Below are 14,315 nucleotides of genomic sequence, written 5' to 3' on the forward strand. Positions count from 1 at the left end.
CAGAAAACTGATTCCCATATGCTCGCATCCACGGCAGTGAATTTTCAGGAAGGCCAGTGAAACGGGATTAAAAATGTTCATCCATCAATGTGAATGCAGGAAGGATGGTACCCCCACTGCTCTGGCTCCATGACATCAGCACCTAGTAAAATCTAACCGACCGACTATGTGATCATACGGATGAGTTCTCTCACAGACTGGGGGCCCCTCCCAAATTCCCGTTCATTGTACATTCATGATTACAGTGGTGCCTCGCAAGACGAAATTAATTCGTTCCGCGAGTTTTGTCGTCTTGCGATTTTTTTTGTCTTGCAAAGCATGGTGTCAGGAAAGTTTTTGAAAAGCTTCAAAAATCACCAAAGTCTTTAAAAACCTCAAAAAAAGGCTACCACACCGCATTCTATGAGTTGCTCCTCGACGTCAAGTCGCAACTGTATTAACGGTGTTAAGAAAAAGGAAACAAACTTACAAGACGTTTCCATCTTGCGAAGCAAGCCCATAGGGAAAATCGTCTTGCGAAGCAGCTCAAAAAACAAAAAACCCTTTCGTCTAGCGAGTTTTTTGTCTTGCGAGGCATTCGTCTTGCGAGGTACCACTGTATTTGAGCTCGTGACAGTATGCAATTCTAGTTTCAACACTGTTTGTGCCTGCAAAAGTTTCTGGGTACAAATACTACTTAATTTTCAGTCAGTGTGTATACTGTAGCTTCCGGCTGATATCCTGTACTTTCATAGCGCAGATGTTCTGGGGCAGAGGTGGCGACTGTCCCACTTCTGTGGCGCTATAGCTCAAAACTGCCCCTCCAAGCAGCAATGGGGAAGCATCTCAGGACAACTAATACAGAAGAATGATGTGTGGACAGTCCAGTATAAATCTACCACTGATGCAGCAATGTATTGCACCACAGAGTGTCAATGAGATGTTGCTGAATGAACCCGCAAAACAAACAAACAAACAAAAAAAACATGAGGGAGTTGGGACCACTTCAGGAGGAAGCTGTTTTGTCATTTCCCCTTCAAAATATTTGCAGCTGGAATTCACCATGTCCCAATTATTTTGTGAAGTGCTATTATTTTATATCTACAAGGCGAGAAAAGATGCTTCTCCATAGAATAAAATTAATGAAATAGCTGACAATTTCCCACCCTTTCATATGATCAAAATGTTCCACCTCACTGTACAGGTACGTCATCAAGAAAAGTCTGGCTTTGTGCATACTGCATCCAGTAATTCAAGAAGAATGTCGACAAATTGCAAAATATTCCGAAAACACCTCATAAAAGCATCTCGGATAAACATTGGAAGTTGCTGCCTTTGTCCATCTAGCCCAGTATTCTCTGATGGGCAGCAGCTCCCCAGAAACTCTGGCAGAGAGAGGGAGAGAGAGAGGTCTTTTCCGTCACCTTCTAACTGGAGATGCCAGGCTGGACCTCAGACGTTCTGAGATCTACAGCTGAGCTATGGCTCCTCTGTAAGGAAGGCATGACGTAGGTTGGATAAGTTTCATCTAGAGCAAGTGCCAGGTGCTAGGTCTGGCCAGAGGGATAGATCCTGATTTCCCATCCTCCCCCACCCGTACATCAAATGTGAAGAGTTGGTGACCCCACTGTCAATCATGCCATGTCACAATGACATCATGTGACACAGCACTTGGAAGCCCCTAAAATCAGCTAACTTCAAAGTACTGCCCTGAGGTCTTCCAGTCTCCTTCCATCATGTGTTGGGACTGTTCTGATACAGTCTCAGTTCAACAGTGAGACTCAGCAGGCCTGGGCATCACCCCACAGGAACTGAGAATGTGACTTTGGAACAACTCCCCCAAATAATCTGCAGTGATGAGCAAAGGCTGTTCCACAGCAAGCAAGCATGTTCACGTGGAAATGTGTCCCTGAAGGTTAAATGCTTGAAAACCAGTTAGCTAGCTAAAATTTGTTTCCAGCTGGATTTTTACAAATGGAAAGAGATGAGCAGTAATGTCACTTAGACATGGAGCGCAGGATAGTAGCTCTAAACTGCCAGGAGGGAGTTGAGGGCAAGAGATAAAACCACCTAAATTTAAGAATAATTCAGCAGTGCAGCAAACTGACAAGAAAAGGATGTGAGATTTATCAGAGGGGCGCAAAGTTGTTTTCTAGGCAGCCCCACCCAGCTTTGTTGGAGGGGCAGCTGGATCTCCTCATTCTGCTGCAAAGAGGGAAGGGTCTCCACAGGCCCTTCCAAAGGTTATTCATCCCATCTCCACAAGGGTACCTTCTTTATGGAAGCCCCCCTCCCCCGCCCATTCAGGTGTTCCACTGGATCCTCTTTTAAGTCTCCAAATTTACTAAATCAAGTTCTATTCGGAGATTGCAGCCACTTCACATCAACAAAAGTCTGTCCGTTTTGTCAGTCTGGACTCTGCACACTCCAGCGGACCATGTTTTCTGCTTCTTGATTCCCAGCCGCTGCCGCCGCTCTGCCCCACTGCACAACCCTTCTGTACTGACAAAGGCCAATAAGTGCAATTCACACCAGACATTCAAAAGCACTATGATACTGCTTGAAACACACAAGTTTCCCCTAAAGAATTCTGGGAGTTGTCGTTGGTTAAAGGTGTGGAGACCCTTATTCCCCTCACCTCACAGAGCTACAATTTCCATAGTTCCCTGGTAAGAGGGATTGACTGTTAAAGCACCCTGGGAATGGGGTCTCCTGACAACTTTCAGCACCCCTAACAAACCAGAGTTCTTTGGCGGAAGCCACGATGGTTTAAAGTGGCTTCATAGTGCTTTAAATGCAAGGAACGAAGGTGGTCAAAGCCTTCCTCAACCCCCCTTGCTTTTCTCACCTCCAGGTCAAGTTCAGCGAGCACCTCCTGCTGGTTTCTCCCAGGCTGCCCCTGAAGCCTCTGATCTTGCTGTAGGCCCTGCTTCAAAAGGGCAGGCTTCATGAGGGGCAGGAGATGGACCAGCTGTTGCAACTGTGGGAGAAGAGAGGCGCTCAGAGTTATTGGCTGCCATGAGCACCATGGGAATGGGTGCTCTAAAGCGATCAACTGGGACACCCCCTACACCCCCCAATTAGTGGTCAACAAATCTGTCAGGGTCGGGTTCTCTCAGTTTCTTATTTCTCCAGTCTTAAGCTCAAGTCCACTACATTTCTGCAACTCAAATACATTTGTATGTGGTATTTTCACTAACATTGTCTGTTATTCACTCTGTACACCAGTTCAGTGGCCTTATGCTGCAAAGTAGTTCATACATTTGCTTAATAAATAGCTAAAATAATCACACCTGCTCTTTTACGCATACTTCCCCCTACTATAAGTATCTTTGAACAGTGGTACCTCAGGTTAAGAACTTAATTCGTTCTGGAGGTCTGTTCTTAACCTGAAAATGTTCTTAACCTGAAGCACCACTTGAGCTAATGGGGCCTCCTGCTGCCGTCACACAATTTCTGTTCTCATCCTGAAGCAAAGTTCTTAACCTGAGGTACTATTTCTGGGTTAGCGGAGTTTGTAACCTGAAGCATCTGTAACCTGAAGTGTCTGCAACCTGAAGCATATGTAACCTGAAGCGTATGTAACCCGAGGTACCACTGTACATATTATTTGCATACAAATGTTTATAAATGTGAATGTCATGTATTGTGAAATTCCCGTATTGTTTTCAGAAAGTGCGAACTAAGAATCCAAAGGGCAATTTCTCCCCCATTACTGCAGCCAACCTTTTCCCACTTCTGCCTTTCAGAAGGAGCTGAGCCCCATGGCAGCATGGGAAGGGGGGCGGCTGCTTTGTCTCGGCAACACCTGGCGCCAAGAGCAGCTGTGTGCTTTGCTGCGACCTAATAATAGAGGCAGGGCCAGACCCTTCAGTTCCATGGGCTGCAGCCGACAGCCCAGCCAAGAGGCCCGCGAAGATCGAAAGCCCACCTAGTTAGACGCACGTGGAGATCAACGGGGTGAAGCACTATTCACTCTGGCACCATTCCCACAAACTGCAGATGTTTGGACTGTGGGGACTCACATGAATTAAAGTGCTCCCAATATTGAAAGCTATGTGAACAAACAGATCCACGCACAGTTATAAGTCCAGGAGAACACTCACAAGCCAGCCTTGCCCCCCACATACACATTTTCTGTGTATGGGGATTTTTATTTTTTCCCTGGCATGGCAGAGCATTCAACTATGTGACTCTTCAACTGGTACAGCTCAGAAACAAGCACATTTTACCACCCACTGCTGGCAACACGTGGGTCTAAACAATGGGCTGAGGACAAGCCTTGGCCCCATGTCCTCCTCCTTCCCAATTTACGCCAGGCCCAAGCCCTGTCTAAGGACATTTCCTTGGATTCACCCCTTGCTATCTTTCCTTTGCTGTCCCTCCTTTGAGATACTTTGCCGACAAAGGCAAGGATGAAGAGTCGCAAAGGTAGCAAGAGGTGAAGGCTATGGAAGAGGAAGAAGGCTGTGGACTTCATGGAAAGGTGAGTTGGGGGGAGGGACTGGAAGGAAAAGAGCGGGGGGGGGGCACCACGTAGGTGTTCTGGGAAGCCGTTCTCGGCTGTGCAGCTCTTCCACATGAGGGGGGGCTATTACTGGCACCCCGTTTCTGGATTCCTCAGGGCACTTCCAGGCAGAATCTGGCACTTTTCAGACTGGGTGTGGAGGGAGCAAGGGATGGAAGCAAGGGATGGGTGCCTTATTTTACAGGTTAAAGATATGTCAGGTCTCCCTTGATGCAGACAGAACCGTAAGGAAAACTGACTCAAAGGAAGGGAAATTACCAATTGCGTTCTTTAATATGGTGTCCAACTTTGATTTGATTGATCTATGGCTTTTTAAGCACCTGTTAGAATGCCAATTCACATTTTTCTTCTCTATTCACAATTCTTTTTACAGAATAGATCACCTTTGGGCTTCAAAATAATTAATAACTAGGGTAAAAAAGGTGGAATTTCAGCCTAGAACAATATCTGATCATAATGCCATTTTGATGACAATAGCAGGTGAAAAATGTTCCTCATTTAGAAGGAGGTTAAACCAGTGTTTCCCAACCGGTGTTCCGCGGCACACTAGTGTGCCGCCGGACGTTGCCTGTTGTGCCGTGGGAGGGAGGCGGGCGAGTCGGGCTAATCCTCCGACGAGCTCCACCTCCAGACCCATTGCTCAAATCCTTTAACCCAGGAAGGCAGGAGGGCGGGGAGGGGGGGGGGGGAGAAAGAGAAAAAAGAAAGGGTGGAAAAAAAGAAGGGGAAGAGAAAATATTTTTTTAAAAAAAGGAAAGAGAGGGAAAAAAGCGAGGGATGGAGGAAGGGGAAGGGGGAAGAAGATGGGGGGTCTTTGTGTATAAAGGGGAGGACAATGAAGAGGGGCGGGACTTGGCAGGCAGCAGATAACTGGGGAGGGGGGCGCGGCTGGCGGCGGCTCAAGGCAGGAAGGGAGGAGCTGCCTTGCGGAGAGTCTTGGGCTGCAGAGATTTCCCGTTCAGGAGCGCGGGAGGCCACGCCGTGGATGGGAATCTCCTCCTCCTCTTCCTCCTCCTACTCCAGGAGAGAGGGTGGTCCGCCCCACCGAGTCGGGCCTGCTCAAGCGTGGGAGCCTATAGTTAGAGCTCAGCTCCTTTTCTTGCCTTCCCCGCCCCCCCCAGCACATTTTCCTCGCCCCCCAACCCCCGCATGTAGAATAGAAGCCCTCCAGCCTCCACGGTGCACAAACTCTCCCCTCTGCAACGAAGCGCTTTGTTGCATATCTTTGGTGAGGTTTTTAGGCAGTCTTGGTGCACCTTAAATCAGCGCTAATTGCGCCTGGACGCAGTATTTACTTCCGAGTAGGCCCCCTCCCCCCCCCCCGGTAGCACCTGACGTTGCTATTCGTATCATCAGGTTTGTTTGTTGATAATTTAATTGTTTTAAAAGCATCATGCTAAAGAGCTCTCTCCCACCCCCAGACCCTTGGGCAAAACAGAAACACACACATACACAAACACAGAGATTGAGCCCTGCAGGTTTTATGAAATGAATGGATTCTGAATGCCTGTTTCAGTGGCTTGTCCGCCTTAGGCTGCTGGGCCAGACACCTGTTACACGGTGCAGTCCGTAAGCTGTGAGCGCTGCTACCTGCCGCCGATACCACGTAACGACAGTCTTGAAAGACCTACATTGGCTCCCAGTACCTTTCCGAGCACAATTCAAAGTGTTGGTGCTGACCTTTAAAGCCCTAAGCGGTTTCGGTCCAGTATACCTGAAGTAGCGTCTCCGCCACCATCGTTCAGCCCAGACACTGAGATCCAGTGTCAAGGGCCTTCTGGCAATTCCCTCACTGTGAAAAGTGAGGTTACAGGGAACCAGGCAGAGGGCCTTCTCGGTAGTGGCGCCCGCCCTGTGGAATGCCCCCCCATCAGACATCAAAGAGATAAACCAGTGTTTCCCAACCGGTGCGAGACGTTGCCTGGTGTGCCATGGGAGGGAGGCGGGCGAGTCGGGCGGCGAGAGGCGGGGTGGTGGCGGCGAGGAGAGGCCGCCCAGCGCGGGGCTCTCGCCGTCTGCCTGCCTGGCTGCCTGCGTGGCGCTGACGTCACGGGGCTGTAACGTGCCCCACATAGGCACACGCAGGGCGGCGAGCGAGCTCCCTCCCACATCCCATCGCCGCTCGCTTCGGCCGGCCTACTGGGCTGTCGCAGGCGGAAGGCCTGCGCATGCGCGAGGTTTTCGCGCCTTCGGGATTCCCTTCACGCCTTCCTCCTCCCGGGTCCTTGAGAGCGCGGGAAGCGGCAGCGCGAGACCGGCGTTGAGCCTGGTAGGTATTGCGCTTGCCAAGGCAGTCATTTGGGAAATGAAAACTTGCAAAGCAAGCAACCAGTTCAATCTGAAGTACGTGTATGCTTAATATCCTGTATCTGAAACCTGTTCTGCCCCCTCCCCCACACTTGGTGCCATTTTCATCTACACATGCAGCAGAGTAAGTTGACCCAGAATAGTACCAATTCAGATGGCAGATGGGAGAATGACAGTGCTGAATGCTTTCCCATGTAGAACAGTCCCTGCAAATAAAAACCTAGCATATTTGGAAGAGGGATGCTAGCCTAACCATTACCTTCTATGCTGTTACTATTTTTTAATTTTTTTTTACATAAGTAAAAAGTGACCTTTCCCCATCTGGCATGATACAAGCCCATTCTTACAATTCAGAATTTTTTCGACTATTTCAGCTACATATGTAGAATATGCCTTCATTGATACCTATTAAAGAGAGTTACTTTATATATAGTCAATATAGGGACAGAGTTAATTTTTTAAACATTTTCTAATGGTGGTGTGCCTCGAGATTTTTTTCATGAAACAAGTGTGCCTTTGCCCAAAAAAGGTTGGGAAACACTGGGTTAAACAATGCCATACTGCAAAGTGAACAGAATGTAAACAGGGGGATTCAATCCCTACAATCATCTGCTGATTTTAATCTAAACAAAGAAACAGACTTAAGTATGGTATGGGACGCAAGTAAAGTGGTGATGAGAGGTTTTTTTAATTCAACAAAGCGCTTTCTTAAAAAAAGGAAAAGGAAAAAAAGAAGCAGGAGTTGTCAGAGGCATTATTAGAAAAGGAGAAGGAACAAATTCTAAAACCAAAGGATGAAAATATCATACAAGCAATTAAATTACTTCAGGCACAATTTTCACTATTAGTGAATCAGGAGATTGAATAGAAAATTTAATTAATGAAACAGAAAAAGTTTGAATTTGCTAATAAACCAGGCAAACTGCAACTTAAAAAAGAAGGAAAGAATAAGATAATAAATAATATCTATCTATCTATCTATCTATCTATCTATCTATCTATCTATCTATCTATCTATCTATATCATCTATCAACAAAAAGGACTCCAAAAACCATGTTTTATCTTGCTTATGTATTTCTCTACCTACAACACCCAATAGAAAGGCTTCTGGTTTCTTTACAATGTATATTTCAACATTTTTTAGAAGTTCATTATATATCATTTCCCAGGAAGCCTTCATTTTCTTACAAACCCACCACATGGTAAAAGATACCCTCTTTTTCTTTACATTTACAACATTGATTATTTAGTCTGTACATTTTTGCCAACTTCACTGGTTTATGTACCATCTATACATCATTTTCATTACATTTTCTTTAAGTGAACTGCAAGCTGTAAAATTTATTCCATCTTTCCAAAGTTTTCCCCAATCCTCTAATTGTATATTATAACCAATGTTTTTGCCCAATGTATCATAACTGATTTAACTTCCTCATCTTTCACATGCCATTCTAAAAGTAGTTTACACATTTTTGACAATATTTTAATTTTAGAACTCAACAAATTTACTTCAAACCTGGATTTTGTAGATTCAAACCTATTATTTTTCTTATCTTCTTTAAATGTTACATTTATTTGATGATAATGCAACCAATCTTTCACTAAGCTTTTAATTTCTTCATAAGATTTTAATTTCCACTAATTGTCTACTCATAACTGTCAACTTTCAGATTTGAAAATAAGGGATCAGCAGCCTCGAAAATAAGGGATCAGCAGCCTCACCTGTCCCAGAGACAGTCTACGGGATATCTAACAATCTAGGATAGCAGCGGGAAACGGCGCTGAAATACGGGAATTTCCCGCAAAAAAAGGGAAGGTTGACAGCTATGTGTCTACTTCGATCACCAAATTTTCATAGGTGGCCCAGTTTCCTTCCATATTTAACTTTTTTACACTTGTAGCCTCCAATGGCGATAACCACCATGGTGTTTTATATTTTAACAAAGTCTTATATCTATTCCATACCTCGTATAATGATTTTTGAAATATATGGTTCAAAAAACCCTTGTTTACTTTTACTTTATCATAACATAAGTATGTATGCCACCCAGATCTGTTATCATATCCTTCCAGATCTAATAGATCTGTTTTCTTTAATAAAATCCAATCCCTGAGCCAGCACGGACAAGAGGCTTCGTAATACAATTTTAGGTCTGGCAAGGCGGAGCCACCTCTTTCTTTTACATCTGTAAGTAATTTAAATTTAATTCTTGGTTTCTTCCCTTGCCAGATATATCTTAAAATTACTTTTGCCACTCTTTAAAATTGCTTTGTCCATTTATAATTGGGATTGACTGGAATAGAAAAAAACATCTTTGGTAGCACATTCATTTTAATCACAGAAATTCTACCCCACAGGGATAGTTTTATTCTTCCCCATATTTCTAAATCTCTTTTGATGCCATTCCACACTGGTATGTAATTATCTTATGTAAATATCAAATTAATATTTTTAGATGTTAGCCATACTCCTAAATATTTTACTTTTTTAACCACCTCTATACCTTCTTGTTGCAATTTGTCTTTCAAATCCCGATTCATATTCTTTACAAGCATTTTTGTATTTATTTAATTTAAAACCTGCTACTTGCCCAAATTGTTCAATTATTTCAAGTGCTCTTTTAGCACTGATTAAAGGTTCTTCCACTGTTTTAACAAGATCATCTGGAAAGGCCCTTAATTTGTATTCATTCCGACCAACTCAAATTCCCTTAATTTGCTCCTCATTTCTCATATTTCTTAACAGGACTTCCAGGACCGTGATAAATAATAATGGAGACGACAGGCAACCTTGTCTTGTGCCCTTTGTAATTTCCAAATTTTCACTTAATACATTATTATTATTCCTAATAAATAATAACATTGATGAGGATAAACACCTGACAAGCCCAAAAGAAAAAAGGAAAGCATTCGGAAAATTTTATAGGTTACTATATCACTGTGGTAAAGAGGAGTGTAAGAAAATGGACTCTTATTTGAGTAACTGTAACATACTACAAGCATCCAAAGAAAACCAGATAAGTTTGAATGCACCCATATCAATATTGGAAGCACAAATGGCAATACAGAGAATGAAGATGGGGGACGCACTGGGACCAGATGGACTTACAGCAATTTATTACAAAAAGTTCCCGGATGCTCTTATCGAACCCTTTAAAGATACCATGAATAGAATATTGGAGATGGGAGTACGGTAATTCCTGTATCATGGAAGGATGCCTTTACTACCCTGATCCCCAAGCAGGACAGTGATCTAAAAAAGACAAAAAATTACAGACCTGTTTCTTTACTGAATTGCAACTATTACACTATTTGCCACAATTTTAGCTAATAGACTAAAAAAACCATTGACTGAAGGCAGTCTACAGAGACCGAGTTTTTTTATTTTTATTTTTTTCATTTTTTAAAACAATATTCTTATACATTTACATCATTTTCAATTTCTACACTTCTGGGATTACTTAGATGCCTCAGACTTCCCCCTGCCCCTCTGGTTTCCAATTTTTCCCTATTTTTTGCATCTAATTACGTTTTTCTAATCCATTTTACCTCCTTTTTTAACTTAATTTATATTACATTATAGTATTACAACAATCTTGCTAACGTTTTTAAGTATACACAGTGGTCTCTATAAACTTTTTCCACTCTTGACTGAATTTCTTGTCATCTTGGTGCCTGATCCTCACAGTCATCTTTGCCATTTCGGCATAGTCCATCATCTTGGTTATCCACTCTTCTTTAGTTGGGACTTTCTCTTCCTTCCACTTCTGGGCAAGCAGCTGTCTTGCACCTGTTGTTGCATACATAGTCTTTTTAAATCTTTTGGTATTTCATCTCCTGTTAACCCTAGTAAAAAGTCTTTTGGTTTTTTGATAAAAGTTATCTTAAACATTTTTTTCAATTCATTATATATCATTTCCCAGAAGTCTTTTACTATTTTACATGTCCACCAGATGTGGTAAAAAGTACCTTCTTTATCTTTACACTTCCAGCGTCAGTTGGAGGTGTTTTTATACATTTTTGCTAATCTTACTGGAGTGTGATGGCCTGGGATTCCGAGTCTGAGAGTGAACCGGAGGAATCCCAGCCGGCACAGGAGTCCCCGCCTCCAGGGCCGGCTGAACTGGGGCAAGGCCTAGATGCTGAGGAGCCTGCACCTGTGCCAGATCCTCAGGGGCAGACACCAGGTGAGACCATTCTGGCCCCAGAGGTGCTGGAGGACTCAGTGGCTACAGGTGAGCCTCCCCCGGGGCCCAGTAACCCTTCGGCCTCTCCTGAACTGCAGAGGCTTAGGGCAGAGAGGCGAAGGGAACTGGTCTCTCCCAGGAGGAGTGCTCGCCTTAAGGCCAGGAGAGGCGGGGCTCCTGGGGGCCGGGACCGCCCCCGGCCTTAGAAGGAGATAAAGGTCAGGCAGCCCGGTCCCAGGTTGCGGGAGCAACGTCGTTGTGGAGTACCTGCTTTACCCAGACCTAGATCTGCACTCCCGGTGTGCCTGTTCCTCGCCCGGCTTCCTGCTCCTGACTCTCCGGTGTTCCTGTTCCTCGCCCGGCTGCCCGCTGCTGACCCACCAGTGTTCCTGTTCCCCGCCTGGCTCCCTGCTTCTGCTCTACCAGTGTTCCTGTTACCCGCCTGGCTTGCTGCTGCTGCCCTACCAGCGTTCCTGCTCCCCCGCCCGGCTCCCTGTTTCGGACCTCGCGTCTCATCTAGTGATCGTCTACCCTGCTAGTGACTCTGGACTGAACTTCGGATACGGTATTAGTACCTTTCCCCCCTGGGACCAGCACAGTTTGCTCCCGCCACACCCGCACTCCCTCTTTGTTGGGGTGCGTTCGGGAAGAGTCAGAGGCCATGGCCGACCAAGCAGCTAGACTGTTGGCAGTAGCCCAGGAGAACCAGGCCTTGACGCACACCGTGCAGCAGCTCAGTAACGCAGTTACGGCACTTCAGCAGCGGTTGGACGCCCTCCCGGCTCCTGGGGCCAACGCCCCGGCTCCTGGCAAGTACCCAGTGGCCTTGCCTGAGAAATTTGATGGGGCCCCGGCCAGCTTTCCCATGTTTCTTGCCCAGGCCAAGCTGTACATTCAGGGGCGCGCCCGGAACTTCCCTGACGACCGCACAAAGGTGCACTTTTTGATTAGTTTGTTAAAAGACCAGGCGGCCAAGTGGGCGTTGCCGCTGCTCAGGCAGGACTCCCCTTTGCTGGCGGACTATGTGGGGTTTTGCAATCTGTTGGAGGCCACGTTCGGCAACCCCCAGAAGGGGAGTCAAGCCAACCGGGCGATTCGGCGGTTGAAACAGGGCAAGTCCACGGTGGCCGCATACACCACGGAATTCCGGCTGCTGGCACAGGACTTGACCTGGAATGACTCTGCTCTTCGGGACCAGTATCTCGAGGGGCTTTCAGACGAGATACTGTACCAGCTGGCCACTATGGAATGCCCCACCACGCTAGACACCCTCATTCAACGGAGTCTACAGATAGACGATCGGTTAGAGGACCGTCGTCAGGCTCGGGGCCGCCGGCACTTCCAGTTCTCGGCACCAGTTTCTACCAGCAGCCCCACAGGCACAGCTGAGTCATTGGAGGAACCTATGCAGCTTGGGGCAGTGCGGCCACGCCTCTCCCCCGCAGAAAAGTCGCGGCGTTGGGAGGGGAATCTATGTCTCTATTGTGGCGGAAGCGGACACTATGCCCGGTCCTGTCCTGAGAAACGCCATCCACAGGGGAAACCGCCAACCCCAGTAGCTGATGGCCCTGGCTACCTGGGGTCCCAAACAGCACAGAATGGGGCCGCACCAATTGAACTACAACACCTTATGGTTCCGGTACGTCTATACCCTCCAGGTGGACCCTGGATTCTTACCCATGCTCTAGTGGATTCGGGGGCAACCCGCTCCTATATGGACGCTGCTTTTGCTGCCCATCATCGGGTGCCACTTCGGAACAAGCCAGAACCGGTACAGGTGGAGGCAATCAACGGACGGCTGCTGCGTTCGGGTGCCGTTACTCAGGAGACCCAGCCCCTGGTCCTGTGCCTCCAGCAGCACCGTGAGATGCGAACTTTGGATATTGCCTCCATGCCCCGGTTCCCCCTGGTGCTTGGGATGGACTGGCTGGAGGCTCACAATGTGCAGATTGACTGGGTCAAACGGACTGTACACTTCCCAGACCCAAGTTCTTCTGCTGAGACTGAGATGCTAGCAGCTGCGCCCACTGAGGAGGCTGCTGCAATGCTCCCCGCTGAGTACCGGGACTATCACGACGTGTTCGAGGAACGGGGGGCAGACCAGCTGCCGCCGCATCGGTCCTTTGACTGCGGCATAGACCTCCAGCCCGGAGCGCCCCTACCGGTGAGTCGCTTATACTCTTTAACAGAGCCAGAGCGCGAGGCTTTGCAGGACTTCTTGCGCAAGAACCTGGAGCGTGGGTTCATTAGGCCTTCTACCTCGCCCACTGCTGCGCCAGTGCTCTTTGTTAAAAAGAAATGTGGGGAGCTCCGCCTTTGCCATGATTACCGGGCCCTGAATAAAATTACCACCCCAGACCGGTACCCCTTGCCCCTTATTTCGGAGTTACTGGAGCGGGTGCAAGGGGCGCAGGTGTTCACCAAGCTAGACCTCCGGGGTGCCTACAATTTGATTCGGATCCGAGCCGGGGATGAGTGGAAGACAGCATTCGGGAGCCGGTACGGGCAGTTCGAATACCTAGTCATGCCCTTTGGTTTGTGCAACGCGCCTGCTGTGTTCCAACGGTACATCAACCACGTGTTCCAGGACTTGCTAGACAAGTACGTGGTGGTGTACTTGGATGACATTCTGGTTTACTCCCGTGACCCGGCGCGCCACGAGGGTCATGTCCGGACCGTGCTGCAGCGCCTGCGCGAGCACCGTCTGTATGCGAAGCTCAGCAAGTGCGAGTTCCATCAGCGGTCAGTGGACTTCCTGGATCACCGACTCTCACCAGGTGGGGTGCAGATGGATCCTGGGAAGGTGGCAGCGGTTCGAGAATGGGCGGCACCTCGGAACCGCAAGGACCTACAGCGGTTCCTGGGGTTCGCCAACTATTACCGGACCTTCATTGCGGATTATGCTCATCACACCACCCCGTTGACCCGGCTACTGCGCCCCAAGACGCCGTTTTCCTGGGACAAAGAGGCAGAGGAGGCATTTCAAGGGTTGAAGGCCTGTTTCCAGAGAGCACCAATCTTGCAACATCCGGATCCTTCTCGACCCTTTGTGGTAGAGACTGACGCCTCCAGTACGGCTCTCGGTGCCGTCTTGTCTCAGCAGTGCGGACCGGAAGCGCCACTCTTACCCTGCGCCTACTATTCCCGCCAGCTCCTCCCAGCGGAGCGTAACTATACCGTGTGGGAGTGGGAACTACTGGCCATCAAGGTGGCCTTTGAGGTTTGGCGCCACCATCTTGAGGGGGCTCGACACCCGGTGGAGGTGAGAACCGACCACCGGAACCTGGAGTACCTCCAGACCACCCGCAAGCTG

The 14,315-nt window shown here is 47.5% G+C and overlaps 1 protein-coding gene across 5 annotated transcripts in view; it reads right to left on the reverse strand.

Moving 5' to 3' along the window:
• Nucleotides 1-14,315, reverse strand: part of FAM178B (family with sequence similarity 178 member B) — a 227,882-nt gene that overhangs the window by 39,108 nt on the left and 174,459 nt on the right. For all 5 annotated transcript variants that reach the window (XR_014009894.1, XM_081200924.1, XM_081200923.1 and 2 more), the window contains one exon: nt 2,828-2,959. Coding sequence is in view for 4 of the 5 variants with exons in the window: in XM_081200924.1 (XP_081057050.1) it covers nt 2,828-2,959 (132 nt within the window). In the remaining variant the exon portion in view is untranslated. The remainder of the gene's footprint in view (nt 1-2,827; nt 2,960-14,315) is intronic.

The sequence above is a fragment of the Podarcis bocagei genome (genome assembly GCF_964188305.1).
Source record: "Podarcis bocagei genome assembly, chromosome: 7".
Classification (NCBI taxonomy): Eukaryota; Metazoa; Chordata; class Lepidosauria; order Squamata; family Lacertidae; genus Podarcis; species Podarcis bocagei.